General features: G+C 42.1%; 1 protein-coding gene across 4 annotated transcripts in view; it reads right to left on the minus strand.

The window, feature by feature from the left end:
* Positions 1–6,566: 6,566 nt before the first annotated feature.
* Positions 6,567–24,061, minus strand: part of LOC112233333 (collagen alpha-1(XIV) chain-like) — a 99,682-nt gene continuing 82,187 nt past the window's right edge. For 2 of the 4 annotated variants that reach the window (XM_042310026.1, XM_042310023.1), the window contains 2 exons: positions 23,194–23,349; positions 6,567–8,125 (listed from right to left, as the gene is read on the minus strand). In XM_042310026.1, the coding sequence (XP_042165960.1) occupies positions 7,815–8,125; positions 23,194–23,349 (467 nt within the window). In that variant the 3' untranslated portion in view covers positions 6,567–7,814. Of the gene's footprint in view, positions 8,126–9,836; positions 10,178–23,193; positions 23,350–24,061 lie in introns of those variants that run through there. The other 2 variants (XM_042310024.1, XM_042310025.1) reach the window with 2 other exon arrangements.

A 24,061-nucleotide genomic window follows, 5' to 3' on the forward strand; every position in this document is an offset into this window, starting at 1 on the left:
TAGATCTACGACAAAAACCACATGATCTTTTACGTCAGCATATATTTGCATACGACGCCAAAAATATGTTTAATTCAAGTGCCATGAAAATGTACTTCAAAGTTATATATGGCAATATACATTTGCCAATTGAAGACAAGAGAAATTGACAATGTGCGAATTACTCTGGTGAGCAGATTATATTCGCATGCATCTTCAAACATTGTCTACACTACATATCAACAAACTTAGTGTATACCATAACATACATAAGAAATATCACGCTGAAATACACAATCTGAATTCAAGTCATTTTCACATTTCCTCCAGTGATTGGTTTTATCCAATACATCTTTATAAATCATGTTTTATTCATTGGATTCTATGGGTAGAGACTGTGCCAAAACCCTGTTAATTCATAGTGTAGACTACGATGAATTGAAATAATATATAACAAAGAAATATAAGGAAAACTAGACTATTTAGAAATAATATTTATATTATAAACCTAGCATTAAAAATATTATTGGGCATCAATCACATTATAGATATGTTATATTAAATGTATAGACCTCGCATGGAAAATTGATTGGCATGCATGGTTATCAATGCAATTGACTTTGATGGGAGAAAGGCATCAGCCTATAGCTCAGTGTATCTCAACGTTTCAAATATCTACTTTTACAATTTCTATTGTCTGTGAACAGGAACTTAATGTACATGACCAAATTCAAAATAATAATACAACGTTAATGTAGCCACTGTCCAGCTCTAGTACAAACATGACTGACAGCGACATCTTCTGTCCATATGGAGAACAGCAGCCAAAATGTATATACATGTATACAATGCACGCAGCCAAGTCCGGGGATACCACCATACCATAATATTTTAACTCTTAAATTGCTTATTTTTTATATGAACACATTGAAGAGGAGTATGTAGCTGCTTGTCACTGATGATTAGGCAGTGATACTACAATAACAATGTGACAAAGATGCTACACCCCTTAGAACACCTACAACTGATGCACACCAACAGTCAGTCTTAGGCTACTCCTCTGGATTCAGTGACCTTAGGACCAGGAGTGACATTGAATAAGCAGAGAGGTGGATGACTACACTTTTGATGAAGTACAGTGAGTTCGCCTCTAACTGTCTGTTATGATCCGATGAATTACAAGTGGGGGGGAAATACACATGATAAATTGTGAGAAAAAGTTATTTGCACTCCACTGCAGCATGCTCGCCTCATGTAATATTCATGAGGCAAAACTGGACCGCCATGGTGTCTGGGCACATTTACATACAAATGAGCTGTGAATTCATTATTAATACACCCCTCTGCTGCTGTCTTTGGCCCTGTGCTTCCACGTCTTTTCTTCGGTGCCACTGATGTAGTGGATGCCAATTATAAATGTCACTACCCAATACAGTATCAGTGTTATTGTAAGGCAAAGGAGTATGCACTCCGCTAGTGTTTTTTGAGCACTTCATCAAGTTTGTTGAAGTGATCATTTGTCTTCTTGTTTACGTTACCCTTGTAAATTTGTTGGTGCATGGAGCAGGTTGAAGGCACTGTGTATTTTCGGCACTGTTGCATCATCAGTCTTTTGATATTGTGTTTATTCAAATTCTTTCATGGATCCACCTGGTCTGTATAATAAGGCCCACCTCACCAGGCACACACACACACACACACACACACACAGTCATGTGCTGTTTAAATGTTTATGATTGCATGCACTGTGTAGGGTCTATCAATATTTAATCTATATAGTGATACCAGACCAAAGAGAAAGTTTTGCTTTGTAACTTATTTTTTTGTATGTATGTTACATCACATTCATATGTAAGTACATTTGGCACATCAAGCATGTTCTCTCCATTTTGGAATATCTGAGAATAGACTATTTATCTTGATATATCAATCACAACCTTCTGATATATATTTCAATGTCAGACATCAAAACTAAAGTGATTGAAATCTCACTTTTTCTTCAAACAGTTCAAATCTAGTTGTATTATCTATGGTAAAGAGTAACGCCTTGATCACACCGACAGAGTTTAGCGCAAAATGGTACGCAGATTCATCTGTATATTTGTGCAACGAAAGTTCAACATGCACCTTCTGCTACCATTTCTGTCAAGCCGCCTACCTATACAGTTTGACGCATACGTTCGATAAATCAAATGTATGCACCACACAGAACACACTGCAATTGCCTCTGCAACACTGCAAGGAAAACGCACCAGTTCCATTGGAAATAAATGTACTTCTGCATTTCTACCAAAATGCAATGACAATGTAGGTGTGATCAAGGCGTAGAAAGGGACTTCAGTAACATTATTTTTGGTCTAAACGATGAGACCCAATGATAACGTCAACAGGCACGACTAATTTGATGCTAATTTGATTGAATGCGATTATGAAAATCTAATCTAATTTCAAACAATCTAATCAAATTCCACATGCTCTGATATATTCAAATCCAAATGACTACCCTATTGGAAAGATTAGATCTTTTTAACCGGGCAGTTTGGCCCATCTAATGTCTTGTTCAAAACATAAGAATGACTGTGGTAATCACATTCATCAGACCTATCGTTATTTAGTGATCTGAGATAATGAAGTTCTTCAAAATGTATGTAACCCATACACATCCAATATATATCAAATAGAATAATATAATATATACAGTATGTATGTACAGCGCAGACATTTCTTTCCAGATCATGCATCATCTGAAAATCCACACTAGGTGGGGAACTAGGTCCAAATGTGCAAATCCTTTCTCAAGCTTATTATCAAGGCTGCAAGTTTCTCACGTTCTCTCACAGTGAAAGTAGAACAATAACATTTTCATTTACAAGATACTTCTCTACAAACGGACAACACAAGTGAAAAATATTGGTGTAAAACATGGTAATTGTGGCATCTTTATGTAACGCTGTGACTCAATATGTCATCGGAATGTACCTGTAAATTACCTGGTTGTTTGCTTTGACAGCTCGCACAGTAGAGAGCGAAACATCTGCCACTATGTATTCTTCCCCCGGATGATACTTCTCTTCCTTCACTTGACCTAAATACTTAGTAACCTAGAGGTGATCGTGACATGACTTGTCTGAAATCAGATAAAACATTCCTTATAGGGTGTTTATGTTTTTTGCGTGTTTCAGTTTGTGAAAGTGAAAGAGGAAGAGGGGGAGAAGAGAATTGGGAAAGACCAGGAGAAAGTGATTTGTAACTTTGCCTTTAGGGGATCCTTTTTTTGAGTATGTAGGCAGGCTCCTCTTCACATTATCGCAGTTTCTATTACGTTTCAAACGCTCTTATATCCCACAAGTAACTGAATGAAGTCTAAGGTCAGACAATAGTCAGGCATTCTGTCTTGAGATGAAGTTCAAAGGTACACTTTGACAATGATGTTATTTTATGCCTTCATTATACATTGCTAGACCAACTTTGAGCTATCTGAATTTCTATTTGAACTATTACAGCCTGTAAATAGCACATTGCAGTAGTCTACACTTGTATTCAAACTCCAAAACTGTAATTGCACTTACATCCAACAAAAGGAAGATGATTGATCTACCATCTACAGTTGAAGTCGGAAGTTAACATACACTTCAGTTGGAGTCATTAAAACTCGGTTTTCAACCACTCCACAAATTTCTTGCTAACAAACTATAGTTTTGGCAAGTCGGTTAGGGCTTCTAATTTGTGCATGACACAAGTCATTTTTCCAACAATTGTTTACAGACAGATTTTTTCCACTTATAATTCACTGTAACACAATTCCAGTGGGTCAGAAGTTTACATACACTAAGTTTACTATGCCTTTAAACAGCTTGGAAAATGATAGGCTAATTGACAACATTTGAAGGTGTACCTGTAGATGTATTTCAAGGCCTACTTTTAAACTCAGTGCCTCTTTGCTTGACATCATGGGAAAATCAAAAGAAATCAGCCAAAACCTTAGAAAAAAATTGTAGACCTCCACAAGTCTGGTTCATCCTTGGGAGCAATTTCCAAACGCCTGAAGGTACAATGTTTATCTGTACAAACAATTGTACGCAAATATAAACACCATGGCACTATGCAGCCGTCATACCACTCAGGAAGGAGACACGTTCTGTCTCCTAGAGATGAACGTACTTTGGTGCGAAAAGTGCAAATCAATCCCAGAACAACAGCAAAGGACCTTGTGAAAATGTTGGAGGAAACGGGTACAATAGTATCTATATCCACAGTAAAACAAGTCCTATATCGACATAACCTGAAAGGCCGCTCAGCAAGGAAGAAGCCACTGCTCCAAAAAAAGTCAGACTAATGTTTGCAACTGCACATGGGGACAAAGATCGTACTTTTTCGAGAAATGTCCTCTGGTCTTTTGAAACAAAAATAGAACTGTTTGGCCATAATGACCATCATTATGTTTGGAGGAAAAAGGGGGAGGCTTGCAAGACGAAGAACACCAACCCAACCGTGAAGCACGGGGATGGCAGCATCATGTTGTGGGTGTGCTTTGCTGCAGGAGGGACTGGTACACTTCACAAAATAGATGGCATCATGAGGTAGGAAAATTATGTGGATATATTGAAGCAACGTCTCAAGACATCAGGAAGTTAAAGCTTGGTCGCAAATGGGTCTTCCAAATGGACAATGACCCCAAGCATGATTCCAAAGTTATGGCAAAATGGCTTAAGGACAACAAAGTCAAGGTATTGGAGTGGCCATAACAAAGCCCTGACCTCAATCCTACAGAAAATTTGTGGTCAGAACTGAAAAAGTGTGTGCGAGCAAGGAGGCCTACAAACCTGACTCAGTTACACCAGCTCTGTCAGGAGGAATGGGCCAAAATTCACCCAACTTATTGTGGGAAGCTTGTGAAAGGCTACCCAAAATGTTTGACCCACGTTAAACAATTTAAAGCCAATGCTACCAAATACTAATTAAGTGTGTGTAAACTTCTGACCCACTGGGAATGTGATGAAAGAAATAAAAGTGGAAATAAATAATTCTCTCTACTATTATTCTTGACATTTCACATTCTTAAAATAAAGTGGTGATCCTAACTGACCTAAGACAGGGACTTTTTACTCAGATTAAATGTCAGGAATTGTGAAAAACTGAGTTTAAATGTATTTGGCTAAGGTGTATGTAAACTTCCGACTTCAACTGTACCTGCCACATGGTTTATAAGGGGGCTGTTTGCTTGTTACTGGGATGGTGGAGCCCTGTTTGTTATTGGGATTGTGGAGGCTTGTTTGTTATTGGGATGGTGGAGGCCTCCGCTTGTTATTTGGATGGTGGAGGCCTGTTTGTTATTGGACTGGTGGAGGCCACTGTATGTTATTGGGATGGTGGAGGCCTGTTTGTTATTGGGATGGTGGAGGCCTCCAGAGAAGATAAGTACTTCCGCCTTTGTTTCAGAAGCAGCCGCAGAGATTCTCACACCAAGGGACAACAGAACACCCAGGAGCGTGACACCCGCTTCTTGATGCCATCTCTGTGATTGTGTTTTTCTTTTGATGGCCTCAAAGCTCCACTGTAAAGCCAAGTGTCATCACCTACTGTAGTTTTCCTTAAGGCATGGTAGTGGTTTCCCTATGGCTATGAAGCACTTGAATGGAGGTAAATGTAGTAAATGCCTGGGCTGGGCTAATCATCTGGAAATTAAGCTTTGCCCCAAGGTGGGTTTGAGGGCAAGTTGCTCAATCTGGGCTCTGGCTGGCTGTTGGGAAGCAGCAGGATGAAATGGAGGAAGAGCATGATTGGAGATCGTAGAGGAAGAAGAGCGCGATTTTATCAGATACTACTTAACAAAAGCCTTGCACACTTAATTGCACATATTTCGGTGTGTATCTTTCATGACTGTGGCAATTACATTCAGTCCATGGTGTTCACAGCAACGATCTTTCATCACCTGGAGAAAAAAGGCAGACCAATGTACAGGGGTACCTGTCTGTCTGTATGTCTGTCTGTCACTAGGCCCCACTTAGCAGCGTGATTCCAGGGGATCTAACATCTGGCCTGGAGACTTCCTGGGTGCAGATCATGCAATTACACCTCCCCTCGGGAGGCGGCAGAAATAATAGCGAGGCAGACTCTACTCTCACTCTGCAATTAGACAGAAGGAGAACGTTTCTGGTGTCACACCGTTTCGGTGTGTGTCAGTTCCATCAGTTCATTTGGTTGTATGTCCTATGTAGAGTGCAAGATGCTGATGACGAAGGTAGAAAAGGGAAAAAGGCAATGTACTGAAAAAGCTGTGATAGTGTATAGCTTAGTGATTAAAAATAAGAAAGTATTGCCCACTGCTTGCTTGCAAAGTTTCAGTGCATCCCTTTTCCAGTGCCGATTGCTAAGAAAACCACGACAAGGATTAAGGATGTCATCTAGAAGACTCTCAGCTATAGCAAGTACACATTGCTTTGGAGTTGCCATCTGTGCGGGTCCTCTAGTAATGAAAAGTATTTTAACTGAAAATGTCATTTAAGTTCTACCATTGGTTCAATTGAAGTGCATGCTATTAGGCCTGCTAGTCGGAGAAAACAAACACATCCATATGAACAAAGAAGCAGTGTTGAGAGTACCCACTGTGACTAATGGTTATACTTCAATTTTATTGTTTGAAAAATCAATACCAAGTAAAAAATAAATTACTTTCTTGATAGAACCATATTCTGATGAGAGGGGCCACAGTGGCCTGTTCCACATAGTTTATCTCTTGAGCTCTGCAAGGCTAATAGACCACAGGCCTAACAACTCATCACAATACTTTAGGGGTTCTGGAGACCATATTCCGAGACACTTGCAATAAAACAAACATTTATTAAAAAATAATTTAACTAATAATCTTGTTATATTACATGTTTAGCGCCTTCTCAAACACCCTTTGAAGACATATCCTAAAAATACAAAGAGAGACATGTTTGTAGCGAACACTGCAATGGGGGTATTAGTTGGGCTATATGGCTTGACCCTGTCAAGATATGAACACATATATGTTGTATCCTTTGGCTGGGGACAAAATAGCACTATAAATTGATATGGAATGATTAGATGATAAACAAACACACATGCAAATATTACAATATGGGACATTTCCTCAAAATAAATAATAATAATTCGAGAATAACTAGTCATATTGAGTCTGTTTATAATGTTAGTTGGGTAGTTATCAATATAGGTAGTTATATTCACTACTAATATGACCAAGTAGTCGATCGTTAATATTCTATTTTATTTTCAAAATGTTCAAATAGCACTTGCTATCCATTCTTGAGTAATATCCTAGCCATAAAAGCTCCCATTGAACTGAAATATTACTACTATACTATTTACTATACTATAACATACTAAACTATATTATATTATACTACACTACACTGTAGGCCTTCCAGTATTTACTAAGATCATAAACGAGCACTTGAAGTAAACTGTGACCAGGAAATTGATAAATTGCATTAAATGAGATTAGGTGGTATGCTGAAAACGAAAATAAAACAACAATACAAATGTATCTCTTGATGTAACTGATTTACACACACAAAAATCTGACCACACTGGAACCAACAGTACATAACCCCTATCTACACCACCAACCACAACACTTCCAGAGAGAAGAAAAGGAGAAGATGGTCCCTCCCACTCTCTCCTTCAACCTCCACCACCCTTCCCCTCCTATATGTCCCTTTGACATTGACATCAGGCACTTTATGATAGTCCTTAGACCCCCCTTTGGATATTTCTCCCTCCAACTGAACAGTCCCAACTCCTGTCGTGTATCCCCGACTTCCGCAAGGCTCTCCTTAGCTTGTTCTCCCTCATGGGACAACCATCTTCCTCTCCCCTGGCTCTTCTTCTTTCTTATCATTCTTGTCAGCCAGGCTCCTGTAGGAGCGGTGGATCCCGGGGGACCTCAGCACCTCGTCGCCCTGGGTGAGGCCTGGGTCCCCGGGCACGACCGGTCGAGGCGCCGGGTAGTTGGGCTGATAGTACTCGGAGGGGTAGCCCCCCTCGCCATACCTATAGGGGTCCTCCTCCTCCACCTCGTCATAGTTCTGGTAGGTGTTGGGGGGCAATTGGACTAAGGGAAGATTGTGGCGGTCAGATGTGTCACCACCGATGCCACCCTCTATAGCCACCGTGGCCACCCCCAAAGCGTGCATGTGTTTGTTTGTTTTTGATTGGGTTAGCGGGACAGGACAGGAAGGAGGCAGAGACACACAGGAAGAACAGTGTTAGCGTCGACATCAAAGCGGCCAGAAGAGTTAAAGAGGAGTAGGGAGGAGCAACACTGACAAGGTAAGGAGATCTAAGTGGTTCTCTTACTAAATATATGAGAAAGCTCAACTGAATAACGCATCAAATGACAATCAGTATTAGTCAACCACTGGCTCCTTTTGGAATATAAAAACTGTACACATTCACTGCAGAAGCGTAGAGAAGCCTTGGATAAAATATATACTAAACTCAGCAAAAAAAGAAACATCCCTTTGTCATGACCCTGTCTTTCAAAGATAATTCGTAAAAATGACTTCACAGATCTTCATTGTAAAGGGTTTATACACTGTTTCCCATGCTTGTTCAATGAACCATAAACAATTAATGAACATGCACCTGTGGAACGGTCGTTAAGACACTAACAGCTTTCAGACAGTAAGCAATTAAGGTCACAGTTATGTAAACTTAGGACACTAAAGAGGCCTTTCTACTGACTCTGAAAAACACCAAAAGAAAGATGCCAGGGTCCCTGCTCATCTGTGTGAACGTGCCTTAGGCATGCTGTAAGGAGGCATGAGGACCGCAGATGTGGCAAGGGCAATAAATTGCAATGTCCGTACTGTGAGACGTCTAAGACAGTGCTAAAGGGAGACTGGACAGACAGCTGCCCATCCTCGCAGTGGCAGACCACGTGTAACATCACCTGCACAGGACCTGTACATCCAAACATCACACCTGCCGGACAAGTACAGGATGGCAACAACAACAGCCCGAGTTACACCATTAACGGACAATGCCTCCATCAGTGCTCAGACTGTCCACAATAGGCTGAGAGAGGCTGGACTGAGGGCCTGTAGGCCTGTTGTAAGGCAGGTCCTCACCAGACATCACCGGCAACAACGTCGCCTATGGGCACAAACCCACCGTCACTGGACCAGACAGGACTGGCAAAAAGTGCTCTTCACCGACGAGTCTCGGTTTTGTCTCACAGGGGTGATGCTCGGATTCGCATTTACAGTCAAAGGAATGAGTGTTACACCGAGGCCTGTACTCTGGAGCGGGATCGATTTGGAGGTGGAGGGTCCATCATAGTCTGGGGCGGTGTGTCACAGCATCATCGGACTGAGCTTGTTGTCATTGCAGGCAATCTCAACGCTGTGCGTTATAGGGAAGACAACCTCCTCCTTCATGTGGTACCCTTCATGCAAGCTCATCCTGACATGACCCTCCAGCATGACAATGCCACCAGCCATACTGCTTGTTCTGTGCGTGATTTCCTGCAAGACAGGAGTGTCAGTGTTCTGCCATGGCCAGCGAAGAGCCCGGATCTCAATCCAATTGAGCACGCCTGGGACCTGTTGGATTGGAGGTTGAGGGCTAGGGCTATTCCCCCCAGAAATGTCCAGGTGCCTTGGTGGAATAGTGGGGTAACATCTCACAGCAAGAACTGGCAAATCTGGTGCAGTCCATGAGGAGGAGATGCACTGCAGTACTTAATGCAGCTGGTGGCCACACCAGATACTGACCGTTACTTTTGATTTTGACCCCTCCTTTGTTCAAGGACACATTATTCAATTTCTGTGAGTCATATCTGTGGAACTTGTTCAGTTTATGTCTCAGTTGTTGAATCTTGTTATGTTCATACAAATATTTACACATGTTAAGTTTGCTGAAAATAAACACAGTTGACAGTTTCTTTTTTTGCTGAGTTTAGCTTGTATGCGCTGAAACATAAAAATGCATTTATGGCTAAATGAGTTATTGTCTCAGGCTCAGGTAGAATGTTTTTCTACAAAGAGAAGGACTTTGAACATCTTTATAGGAAACAAAGCAGTAGTTGTTGTTGACTGAAAAAAAACAGGGGATATTGGAAGGGGGTAGAATGAAGTGACAAGCCTGTCTAGCCTCACACCTCCACTACAACCCTTTTTGAATGCTGCTCGCTACCAATACTTTTGTTGGACTTCAGTAAGAGAAAGTAGAGGGAGAAAGAGGGAGACACACACATACCACAGGTCAGACAGACAAGACAAAATCACATGCTGGTATTACTCACACCGAGGAGTACATGGAGAACACCGCCGGCCTTTCTAGCCGTACAGTGTGCTCACCGTACCGTCTTTTCCTCAGAGAAAAGGGTGATAGAGACAGACATCATTGATGGTCTAGGTGTCCATGCACACATGCATTGACAGTTAGGGCGCTACAGATTGTATCCACACTCACAATATCCAGTATATTAGATGATGAACCATCTAAGAAATAAGGCTGAGGGGGTGTGGTATATGGCCAATATACCACAGCTAAGGGCTGTTCTTTTGTACGACAAACACGGAGTGCCTGGATACAGCCCTTAGCCGTGGTATATTGGCCATATACCACAAACCCCCAAGGTGCCTTATTGCTATTATAAACGGGTTATCAATGTAATTAGAGAAGTAAAAATACATGTTTTGTCATACCCGTGGTATACGGTCTGATATACCACGGCTGTCAACCAATCAGCTTTCAGGGCTCGAACCACCCCGTTTATAATGTTGAATTAATCATGATCACATGACTGTAAAGATGCAGAATTGTCTTTTTGAAACTTGGTAAAATATGGCCATACTTGACGCAATAGCGTGGTATGTACACGAACATACTGAAATATGACTTATCGTGATAAGGCTTTAAAAGTTTATAGATATTTTGTCGGAATAACTATTTTTGACATAAATACATGTCACAAGCATTGACAAATATCTATTAGGTCTACAGAACTTTAAACAAGCAAGATTGTTTGAATTCAATTCCACAACCTAAGATACTGGGATAAAGACATGGCGGCAAAATTTTTTTTCTCTCACATACCATTCATTGTATGAATTCAACACATTGTAAGTCATTGTTTGCAAGCTAAATTCTGCATCTTGGGTGCATTTTGTATTTCAAGGTGCTTAAATGACAACAGGAACTATTGGATTCATAAATAAACCATATGCTCAAAGACATCTTACTGTAAAACCATCAGATAATAGAATGGGCAAAAAAAAATCCTGAGCTGTCAAAAACAGAGAATAAAGGACATCCACTCATTTATTTTAATGAGGTTCCATACTGAGGTTAATCAAGGGAGTCTCAATTGATTTGAATTCGAAGTCTATTAAGTATAAAGTAAATCAGAAAATAAATGCCAATTACTTAAATATATCTCAGTATGGGCATCCAAATTAAATTTGGGTAACTGGTAAGTTAGTACTACAATAGAGTAGATGATTCTGAGAACTTTCTTTTCAAGATAGGTCATGTTTAGGGTTTAATATTTTCCCGGTATTTTACAAATGTTCCATCGCGAGAATAAATCAATTTTCTCCTGGGTAACCCGGAATTTCCCACCAAAACCTTAAGTATCATTCTAAAGCATTATAAAGCATATATATATATGTCTGAATTTGATTAGAGGGTTGATCAGCATGAACATTCAAGCCTGATGCTACGTGAGCCTGGTGGGCCAAACATTAAATACATGTTATGAACCCAAGCCCCAAAAAGTCCAAATGACAGTCCCATTATCAAATCAAATCAAATTGTATTTGTCACATAAGAATGGTTAGCAGATGTTATTGCGAGTTGTGACGGCCCTGAATTATTCTGAACCGTCTCAGTGCAGCTCCTTCCAATAGGGCGCTTTCCCTTTAATTCCCAATTAAATAGCCAGCATCAGCTGCGCAAAAGGGGGGTTGTGATGGAGACGTGAATGAGGATGTGTTCAACCCTCAGTGCCGAAGCTTCTCTATTCCGTTTGTTTTGTTGCCGTTAAACGTGTGTTTTGTAGCCTAAGAGAGTTTACCCAGGATCGGATCCACTCTTTGCGTCCATGGACTACACCTCTCCGTTCTTCGTGGCCTTTCTCCGCTGGAGATCTATTGGCGGATTGGATTGTCTGACTGACCGACTGACTACCACCTTTTTGTATACGGTATTTCATTTGTTTTGATGCGATGTATACTTTGATTTATGTAGTTAGTTGTAGTTGAGGACTTAGTAAGAGTTGATACGCTTTAAAGTTCTGTGGTAAAATAATTGTTATATTGATTGTATGTTTAATACTGGGTTTACGCTACACGGAATGAACGGACAAACATTGCGTGACAAAAGTCACTTGAGTTCACTGAACTCCTTTACCGGGCTGGACTCTTTTTAGGCCCGAGGTACAGGACATTTCTGGAGGAACCAGAACTCATTGTGAGATTATTATATGTGTGTAATCATTGTTGTTGCTAATACAACCCACGCAAAAGAATATAGTTGTTTTTGAAGTTCTTTCCAATGTTTTAAGGGTTTATGAAAAGTTTATTTCCATCCTGACTTTTACATAAGTCCTTTGTATTGGTGTAGACTTGACGGACCAGATGGGACTCATCCCCACCCAAACTAAAAGGAGAAACTAATGTTTTCTCTGGTAGGCACAACCTACCTGGCACCCCTATAAATAATAACCTCAAGTCAAAACCGTTACAGAGTGTAGCGAAATGCTTGTGCTTCTAGTTCCGACAGTGCAGTAATATCTAACAAGTAATCTAACAATTCCCACACAACTACCTAATACACACAAATCTAAAGGGGTGAATGAGAATATGTACATGTCAGTATATGGATGAACGATGGCTGAGCGGCATAGGTGCAATAGATGGAAAAAATACAGTATATACAGTTGAAGTCGGAAGTTTACATACACCTTAGCCAAATACATTTAAACTCAGCTTTTCACAATTCCTGACATTTAATCAGAGTAAAAAAAGTCCCTGTCTTAGGTCAGTTAGGATCACCACTTTATTTTAAGAATGTGAAATGTCAGAATAATATCAGAGAGAATGATTTATTTCAGCTTTTATTTCTTTCCTCACATTCCCAGTGGGTCAGAAGTTTACATACACTCAATCAGTATTTGGTAGCATTGCCTTGAAATTGTTAACTTGGGTCAAACGTTTCGGGTAGCCTTCCACAACCTTCCCACAATAAGTTGGGGGAATTTTGGCCCATTCCTCCTGACAGTGCTGGTGTAACTGAGTCAGGTTTGTAGGCCTCCTTGCTCGCACACGCCTTTTCAGTTCTGACCACGAATTTTCTGTGGGACTCAGGGCTTTGTGATGGCCACTCCAATACCTTGACTTTGTTGTCCTTAAGCCATTTTGCCACAATTTTGGAAGTATGCTTGGGGTCATTGTCCATTTGGAAGACCCATTTGCGACCAAGCTTTAACTTCCTGACTGATGTCTTGAGACGTTGCTTCAATATATCCACATACTTTTCCTACCTCATGATGCTATCTATTTTGTGAAGTGCACCAGTTCCTCCTGCAGCAAAGCACCCCCACAACTTGATGCTGCCAACCCTGTGCTTCACGGTTGGGATGGTGTTCTTCGGCTTGCAAGCATCCCTCTTTTTCTCCAAACATAACAATGGTCATTATGGCCATACAGTTCTATTTTTGTTTCATCAGACCAGAGGAAACAAAAGTACGATCTTAGTCCCCATGTGCAGTTGTAAACTGCTTTTTTTATGTCGGTTTTGGAGCAGTGGCTTCTTCCTTGCTGAGCGGCCTTTCAGGTTATGTCGATATAGGACTCGTTTTACTGTGGATATAGATACTTTGCACCTGTTTCCTCCAGCATCTTCACAAGGTCCTTTGCTGCTGTTCTGGGATTGCACTTTTCGCACCAAAGTACGTTCATCTCTAGGAGACAGAACGTGTCTCCTTCCTGAACAGTATGACGGCTGCGTAGTGCCATGGTGTTTATACTTGCATACTATTGTTTGTACAGATGAGCGTGGTACCTTCAAGCTTTTGGAAATAGCTCCCAAGGATGAACCAGACTTGTGGAGGTCTACAATTTTTTTTCTAAGGTTTTGGCTGATTTCTTTTGATTTTCCCATGATGTCAAGCAAAGAGGCACTGAGTTTAAAGGTAGGCCTTGAAATACATCCACAGGTACACCTTCAAATGTTGTCAATTAGCCTATCATTTTCCAAGCTGTTTAAAGGCACAGTCAACTTAGTGTATGTAAACTTCTGACCCACTGGAATTGTGATACAGTTAGTTATAAGTGAAATAATCTGTTTGTAAACAATTGTTGGAAAAATGACTTGTGTCATGCACAAAGTAGATGTCCTAACCGACTTGCCAAAACTATAGTTTGTTAACAAGAAATGTGTGGAGTGTCTGAAAAACAAGTTTTAATGACTACAACCTAAGTGCATGTACACTTCCGGCTTCAACTGTACATGTGAGAAGAGTAATATAAAATATATAAACATTATTAATGTGTGGGTCTCTATGTAGACAGCAGCCTCTCTGAGTTAGTGATTGCTGTTTAGCAGTCTGATGGCCTTGAGATAGAAGCTGTTTTTCAGTCTCAGGGTCCCAGCTTTGATGCACCTGTACTGACCTCGCCTTCTGGATGGTAGCGGTGTGAACAGGTAGTGGCTCAGGTGGTTGATGTCGTTGATGATCTTTTTGGCCTTCCTGTGACATCGGGTGCTGTAGGTGTCATGGAGGGCCGGTAGTTTGCCCCCGGTGATGCGTTGTGCAGACCGTACCACCCTCTGGAGAGCCTTGAGGTTGAGGGTTGTGCAGTTGTCGTACCAGGCTGTGATACAGCCCAACAGGATGCTCTCGATTGTGCATCTGTAAAAGTTTGTCAGGGTTTTGGGTGACAAGCCAAATTTCTTCAGCCTCCTGAGGTTGAAGAGGCACTGTTGAGCCTTCTTCACTACACTGTCTGTGTGGGTGGACCATTTCAGTTGGTCTGTGATGTGTATGCTGAGAAACTTAACTTCAAATCAAATCAAATTTTATTTGTCACATACACATGGTTAGCAGATGTTAATGCGAGTGTAGCGAAATGCTTGTGCTTCTAGTTCCGACAATGCAGTAATAACGAGCAAGTAATCTAACTAACAATTCCAAAAAAAACTACTGTCATACACAGTGTAAGGGGATAAAGAATATGTACATAAGGATATATGAATGAGTGATGGTACAGAGCAGCATAGGCAAGATACAGTAGATGATATCGAGTACAGTATATACATATGAGATAAGTATGTAAACCAAGTGGCATAGTTAAAGTGGCTAGTGATACATGTATTACATAAGGATGCAGTCGATGATATAGAGTACAGTATCAACGTATGCATATGAGATGAACAATGTAGGGTAAGTAACATTATATAAGGTAGCATTGTTTAAAGTGGCTAGTGATATATTTACATCATTTCCCATCGATTCCCATGATTAAAGTGGCTGGAGTAGAGTCAGTGTCATTGACAGTGTGTTGGCAGTAGCCACTCAATGTTAGTGGTGGCTGTTTAACAGTCTGATGGCCTTGAGATAGAAGCTGTTTTTCAGTCTCTCGGTCCCAGCTTTGATGCACCTGTACTGACCTCGCCTTCTGGATGGCAGCGGGGTGAACAGGCAGTGGCTCGGGTGGTTGATGTCCTTGATGATCTTTATGGCCTTCCTGTAGCATCGGGTGGTGTAGGTGTCCTGGAGGGCAGGTAGTTTGCCCCCGGTGATGCGTTGTGCAGACCTCACTACCCTCTGGAGAGCCTTACGGTTGAGGGCGGTGCAGTTGCCATACCAGGCGGTGATACAGCCCGCCAGGATGCTCTCGATTTGTGCATCTGTAGAAGTTTGTGAGTGCTTTTGGTGACAAGCCGAATTTCTTCAGCCTCCTGAGGTTGAAGAGGCGCTGCTGCGCCTTCCTCACGATGCTGTCTGTGTGAGTGGACCAATCCAGTTTGTCTGTGATGTGTATGCCGAGGAACTTAAAACTTGCTACCCTCTCCACTACTGTTCCATCGATGTGGATGGGGGGGGTGTTCCCTCTGCTGTTTCCTGAAGTCCACAATCATCTCCTTAGTTTTGTTGACGTTGAGTGTGAGGTTATTTTCCTGACACCACACTCCGAGGGCCCTCACCTCCTCCCTGTAGGCCGTCTCGTCGTTGTTGGTAATCAAGCCTACCACTGTTGTGTCGTCCGCAAACTTGATGATTGAGTTGGAGGCGTGCATGGCCACGCAGTCGTGGGTGAACAGGGAGTACAGGAGAGGGCTCAGAACGCACCCTTGTGGGGCCCCAGTGTTGAGGATCAGCGGGGAGGAGATGTTGTTGCCTACCCTCACCACCTGGGGGCGGCCCGTCAGGAAGTCCAGTACCCAGTTGCACAGGGCGGGGGTCGAGACCCAGGGTCTCGAGCTTGATGACGAGCTTGGAGGGTACTATGGTGTTGAATGCCGAGCTGTAGTCGATGAACAGCATTCTCACATAGGTATTCCTCTTGTCCAGATGGGTTAGGGCAGTGTGGTTGAGATTGCATCGTCTGTGGACCTATTTGGGCGGTAAGCAAATTGGAGTGGGTCAAGGGTGTCAGGTAGGGTGGAGGTGATATGGTCCTTGACTAGTCTCTCAAAGCACTTCATGATGACGGATGTGAGTGCTACGGGCGGTAGTCGTTTAGCTCAGTTACCTTAGCTTTCTTGGGAACAGGAACAATGGTGGCCCTCTTGAAGCATGTGGGAACAGCAGACTGGTATAGGGATTGATTGAATATGTCCGTGAACACACCGGCCAGCTGGTCTGCGCATGCTCTGAGGGCGCGGCTGGGGATGCCGTCTGGGCCTGCAGCCTTGCGAGGGTTAACACGTTTAAATGTCTTACTCACTTCGGCTGCAGTGAAGGAGAGACCGCATGTTTCCGTTGCAGGCCGTGTCAGTGGCACTGTATTGTCCTCAAAGCGGGCAAAAAGTTATTTAGTCTGCCTGGGAGCAAGACATCCTGGTCCGTGACTGGGCTGGGTTTCTTCCTGTAGTCCGTGATTGACTGTAGACCCTGCCACATACCTCTTGTGTCTGAGCCGTTGAATTGAGATTCTACTTTGTCTCTGTACTGGCGCTTAGCTTGTTTGATAGCCTTGCGGAGGGAATAGCTGCACTGTTTGTATTCAGCCATGTTACCAGACACCTTGCCCTGATTAAAAGCAGTGGTTCGTGCCTTCAGTTTCACACGAATGCTGCCATCAATCCACGGTTTCTGGTTAGGGAATGTTTTAATCGTTGCTATGGGAACGACATCTTCAACGCACGTTCTAATGAACTCGCACACCGAATCAGCGTATTCGTCAATATTGTTATCTGACGCAATACGAAACATCTCCCAGTCCACGTGATGGAAGCAGTCTTGGAGTGTGGAGTCAGCTTGGTCGGACCAGCGTTGGACAGACCTCAGCGTGGGAGCTTCTTGTTTTAGTTTCTGTCTGTAGGCAGGGATCAACAAAATGGAGTCGTGGTCAGCTTTTCCGAAAGGGGGGCGGGGCAGGGCCTTATATGCGTCGCGGAAGTTAGAGTAACAATGATCCAGGGTCTTTCCACCCCTGGTTGCGCAATCGATATGCTGATAAAATTTAGGGAGTCTTGTTTTCAGATTAGCCTTGTTAAAATCCCCAGCTACAATGAATGCAGCCTCCGGATAAATCGTTTCCAGTTTGCAGAGAGTTAAATAAAGTTCGTTCAGAGCCATCGATGTGTCTGCTTGGGGGGGGATATATACGGCTGTGATTATAATCGAAGAGAATTCTCTTGGTAGACACTCTATACTTCCGGCGCCGACAGAGATGGCCGCCTCGCTTCGCGTTCCTAGGAAACTATGCAGTTTTTTGTTTTTTTACGTGTTATTTCTTACACTAGTACCCCAGGTCATCTTAGGTTTCTTTACATACAGCCGACAAGAACTACTGAATATAAGATCAGCGTCAACTCACCATCAGTACGACCATCAGTACGACCAAGAATATGTTTTTCGCGACGCGGATCCTGTGTTCTGCCTTACAACCAGTGTAACCGAGTGGATCACATGCAGCGACCAAAAAAAAAAACGACTCAGAAAAAGAGGGAAACGAAGCGGTCTTCTGGTCAGACTCCGGAGACGGGCACATCGTGCACCACTCCCTAGCATTCTTCTTGCCAATGTCCAGTCTCTTGACAACAAGGTTGATGAACTTTCCACCTTCTACACTGCTGTCCCTTCAATGTGGATAGGGGGGTGCTCCCTCTGCTGTTTCCTGAAGTCCACGATCATCTCCTTTGGTTTGTTGACGTTGAGTGAGATGTTGTTTTCCTGACACCGCACTCCGAATGCCCTCACCTCCTCCCTGTAGGCTGTCTTGTCGTTGTTGGCAATCAAGCCCACTAGTGTTGTCTGCAAATTTGATGATTGAGTTGGAGGCCTGGGGGCGGGCCGTCAGAAAGTCCAGGACCCAATTGCACAGGGCGAGGTTGAGACCCAGGGCCTCCAGCTTGATGATCACCTTGGAGGGTACTATGGTGTTGAATGCTGAGCTGAGGTCAATGAACAGCATTCTTACATAGGTATTCATTTGATCCAGATGGGATAGGGCAGTGTGATGGCAATTGCGTCATCTCTGGACCTGGCGGTATGCAAACTGAAGTAGGTCTAGGGTGGCCGGTAAGGTGGAGGTGATATGATCCTTGACTAGTCTCTCAAAGCACTTCATGATGACAGTAGTGAGTGCTACAGGGCAGTAGTCATTTAGTTCAGTTATCTTTGCCTTCTTGAGTACAGGAACAATGGTAGCCATCTTGAAGCATGTGGGGACAACAGACTGGGATAGGGAGCAATTGAATATGTCTGTAAACACACCAGCAAGCTGGTCTGCCCATGCTCTGAGGACGCGGCTAGGGATGCCGTCTGGGCCAGCAGCCTTGTGAGTGTTAACACGTTTCAATATTTTACTCACATCAGCCACAGAGGAGAGGGGGAGGCGTAGTCCTTGGCACTGTATTATCCTAAAAATAATTATATTATAACATAACTCAAAAGAAATTAGTTTGCATTTTGCGCAGTCCAGGCAGTGCTGAGAGGGATATTTTAGCCTGCTCTTTGTTCGGGGAGCCGCAACAGTGGCACTATATTATCCTCAAAGCAGGCAAAGAAGGTGTTTAGTTTGTCTGGAAGTGTGATGTCGGTGTTCGTGACGTGGCAGGCTTTCTTTTTGCAGTCCCTGATTTCCTGTAGACATATGCCACATATGTCTTGTGTCTGAGCCGTTGAATTGCGACTCTACCTTGTCCCTGTACTTGCATTTCGCTTGTTGATTGTCTTGCAGAGAGAATAACTACAATATTTATATTCAGTCATATTCCCATTATCCAATACATACAGTGCATTCGGAAAGTATTCAGACCCCTTCCCTATTTCCACATTTTGTTATGTTACAGCCTTTTTCCCTCTTCAATCTACACACAATAACAGGTTTTTAGAAATCTTTGCAAAAAAAAAAACACGTATTTACATAAGTATTCAGACCCTTTGCTATAAGACTCAAAATTGAAGGGCCTTGGTCAGGGAGGTGACCAAAAACCCAATGGTCCCTCTGACAAAGCTCCAGAGTTCCTCTGTGGAGAACCTTCCAGAAGGACAACCATGTCTGCAGAACCCCATCAATTAGACCTTTATGGTAGTGGCCAGATGGAAGCCACTACTCAGGAAAAGGCACATGACAGCTCGCTTGAAGTTTGCCAAAAGGCATCTAAAGGTCTCTCAGACCATGAGAAGCAAGATTCTCTGGTCTGATGAAACCAAGATTGAACTTTTTGGCCTGAATGCCAAGCGTCATGTCTGGAGGAAACCTGGCACCATCCCTTCGGTGAAGCATGGTGGTGGCAGCATCATGCTGTGGGGATGTTTTTCAGCGGCAGGGGCTGGGAGACTAGTCAGGATCGAGAGAAAGCTGAACGGAGCAAAGTACAGAGAGATCATTGATGAAAACCTGCTCCAGAGTGTTCAGGACCTCAGACTGGAGCGAAGGTTCACCTTCCAACAGGACAACGAGCCTAAGCACACAGCCAAGTCCCTGAAAGGCCTTGAGTCGCCCAGCCAAAGCACAGACTTGAACCCAATCAAACATCTCTGGAGAGACCTGAAAATAGATGCTCCCTATCCAACCTGAAAGAGCTTGAGAGGCTCTGCGAAGAAGAATGGAAGAAACTTCCCAAATAACACAACTGACTAGGTTTCCCAGTGCCAACCTTGTAGCGTCATACCCAAGAAGACTTGAGGCTGCCAAAGGTGCTTCAACATAGTACTGAGTAAAGTGTCTGAATACTTATGTAAATGTGATACTTAATAATCTTTGGTTTTTGTTTTTTGCTTCGTCATATTGGGGTATTTTGTGTAGATTTATGAGGGGGAAAAAACGATTTAATCCATTTTAGAATAAGACTAACGTAACAAAAAAAGTCAAGGGGTCTGAATCCTTTCCAAATGCACTGATATATTTTATTTAACCTTTATTTAACTAGGCAAGTCAATTAAGAACAAATTCTTATTTACAATGACAGCCTACCCCGGCCATATCCGGCTATGATATACAGTAGACTACTGCACATTATGCACGGCAGAAAAATATAAAAGCCCATAGTTGTACTTGGCTATGCTCTCTTGGGGAAATAAATTTAACTAGCTCCAGTAGGCTAATCTTTTTGAGTGTGTATTGTATTGCAATATACTGAATTACACAAATCGTTCAAACCATGGTAAAGCAGAAGAGAACATGCAATTCTGGTGCGAAACATGAGGCCTAAAAAGTTACAAGTATACGCTAGCAAATTTGATTTTAATTTTGAAATATAAAGGGCTTGTAAGTAAGTATTTCAGTGTAAGGTCTACTACACCTGTTGTATTTGGCGCATGTGACAAATAACATATGAAGAATTTGTCACATGCGCCAACAATGCAGTCAAGAATAAATAAATAAAACATACATTTGTATAATTAGTAGGTTGACGCATATATAGCGTCAGAGGAAGGCCCCAAAAATTGTCAAAGACTCCAGTCACCCAAGTCATAGAGTGTTGTCTCTGCTACAGCACAGCAAGCGGTACTAGACCGCCAAGTCTTGGACCTAAAGGTTCCTTAACAGCTTCTACCCCCAAGCCATAAGACTGATGAACAATTAATCAAATGGCCAGCCGGACTATTTACATTGACCCCACCCTTTGTTTTTACACTGCTGTTTATTACCTCTGCTGTTTATTACCTCTGCAGTCACTTTACCCTTACCTACATGTACAAATTACCTCGACTAACCTGTACCCCTGGCGCACATTGTCTCGGTACTGATACCCCTTGTATATAGCCTTGTTATTGTTATTTTATTGTGTTACTTTTTATTTAATTAGTCATTTTATTTATTTAGTAAATATTATCTTAACTCTATTTCTTGAACGGCATTGTTGGTTAAGGGCTTGTAAGTAAGCATTTCACGATAAGGTCTACACTTGTTGTATGTGCATGTGACACATAACATTTGATTTGATATATCTTTCATAATATTTCCCCTAATGTTATTAGCCAACATACTCTTTCTCACTCTATTTTTGCTTTATTCCTTCCTCGCTTTCAACAGTTAAATGGAAAACGTTTCGTGGTCATAATCTTCCTCATTCTAATGTTATCCTTGAATAATATAGGACTAGAATTAGATGCAGAAGGCTAAATAACTGCTATAGCCTACCACCATCGCACATTCGCTCTTCCTTCAAACTACCCGTGAGTTCTATCGGCTGGAGGTATTTATCAATCAGCAAAAAAGAGCTTGCACCCCTCTTCGAATAGTCTATTGGTATAAGAAATGCTAAAAAAGTTATGTCCAGCAAGCTATTTAGTCTAGCTTTTCCTGCATGGGACTCCAAGAGCTAAGGAGAGTTTATTAAGGAGAGGTCTGCGGAGCACAGGTGCTTGCATACTGTGCAAGAGACAGAGGCATTAAGTTAGAAGCTTATTATACATAATTAGCTAAATATAAGGCTAATACTGCATTGAATTTATTACCTGAAAGAGGTAGGCTAGAACATATACTGTATATAGGGCTATGTATCAAATATAGAAGAGGATTATCTATTTTGTATGCAATTTGAATGGAATTGATGGAGAGAGAGAGACTGCGAGAGACTGCTTGCACGTGTTCTGATTTAAAGCAAAGATATTCGAGTGATATGCTTTTTTCCCCTGCAGCTGCAAATAATAAATAAAAATCTTTACAATTACAAAACAAGGTGACACCCGAAAGTCAGATGGATATGGGTAAATTAGAGGCGCATTCGGTCTTTATATTACTGTAGCATAGGCTATGCTGCAGCAAATGTAGGCCTACCTGTCTCACGAAAAAAAGTGACCACGATGAGATGATACAGTAGGTCTACATGCATTGTGAATTGCGCTCCATACAGACATGGGATGTCTGTCCCCACACTGAGCGTTAATTCATCATGCAGAGGCTGTAGAGAGGCCAGATTTAGACATTGCATATCCTTTAACAGTTCCATTTCACGCCATGCTGTTCAGACAAATAATTTATAATAATTGACAGTTTTCTCACAGTTATTTATCCTGGGAAAAGGGAGTGATTTTGGGAGGTAACCGGGTTACCCCCATTCAACCCTAGTCATGTTGTCTTAGCTTCACCTTGAAATACAGTGAGTGTGGATAAAGGTGTGATTCGGGTCAACACTCTGGCGGATTTAACCCAATGAGAGCTCTTTGCTCAGGTCTCCCTGTCAAAGAGCTTCTGATGGATTAAATTCGTTAGTGATTGATTGACAAGGTATGATACAATACATCAGATATAAAGACATTAAAAAAAGGCCAGATTCAGTCCGAACCCTTTGACATATTCTCTGATTACAAACCCTCAGCCTTACTCAAGACTTTAGGGTTTTTAAAGCATTCTCAGAGAGTGTATCCCCAGGTAAGTGTTATCTACCCAACAACATGATGGGAATGACAATGGAATTCTCTATATATGGCAAAAACAATTAGATCTAATGTATTGGACTTTGTATTTTATATCATTTTATGTTGCCTTGTTGTGTTTTGGTGTGTTTACAGTGGTAAGGGATGACGATTGTCATAATTACCTCCTACGTTGTAGCCCACACAGGAGTTCTGGTCACAGTATCCAGGAGGTCCAGCCGACCCCACTGGTCCAGGGATACCCGGCCGCCCAGGGGTTCCAGGGTTCCCCGGCCGACCAGATGGACCCTGACTACCTGTCCGGCCCTGACCCATTGGTCCTGGAGGAGAGGTAAGGAATGGTGAGGAGAAGGCGGAGAAAGGGAGAAAGGGAGGAAGTGTGTTTTAATACAACAAATACATTTTCAATTAACAATGAAGGTTTTAACTTTGAGCTACATTCCGAAGTGAAATCATCATGTGAAATGTTAAGACAAACCTTTGAAACATGATGGCATTATTATTGTCTTCATTGTGACTAAGAACACTGCATATAGAGGTAGAATTCACCAAGTTAAAGGGGTAGTTCACCCAAATTACACATTGGTTTCCTTACCCATTTGTGGCACAAATCCCAAACAAGTCACGGGACCGATATTAGCATCATGTACAAATAATACGAAAGTATCTAAAATGTATTATAAAGCTCAACAAAGTCATTTATAGATGTTTTGAAGATAATGTGCGAAAAATGCTAATATCAGTCCCATGACTTGAATGCGATTTGTGCCGCAAATGATAAAACATTAGCATGTGGAAGCAGTGGCAGATAAATTAAACCAAAGTATGGATTGCTGTCATATCTTATCCATAGACTGCTTACAGGGTTAGGGAACCAATAAATAATTTTATAATTTGGGTGAACTATCCCTTTAAATCTAGTAGTGTGCTTTGAAACAGAATCCATGATTAGGCCACTGATTGGCCAGACTTCCGCACATTTACCATTACCCAGCAGTCAGTACCAATAAGCATAAGCGTTTGTGTCTTTTC

This window comes from Oncorhynchus tshawytscha, linkage group LG31 (assembly GCF_018296145.1).
Source record: "Oncorhynchus tshawytscha isolate Ot180627B linkage group LG31, Otsh_v2.0, whole genome shotgun sequence".
NCBI lineage: Eukaryota > Metazoa > Chordata > Actinopteri > Salmoniformes > Salmonidae > Oncorhynchus > Oncorhynchus tshawytscha.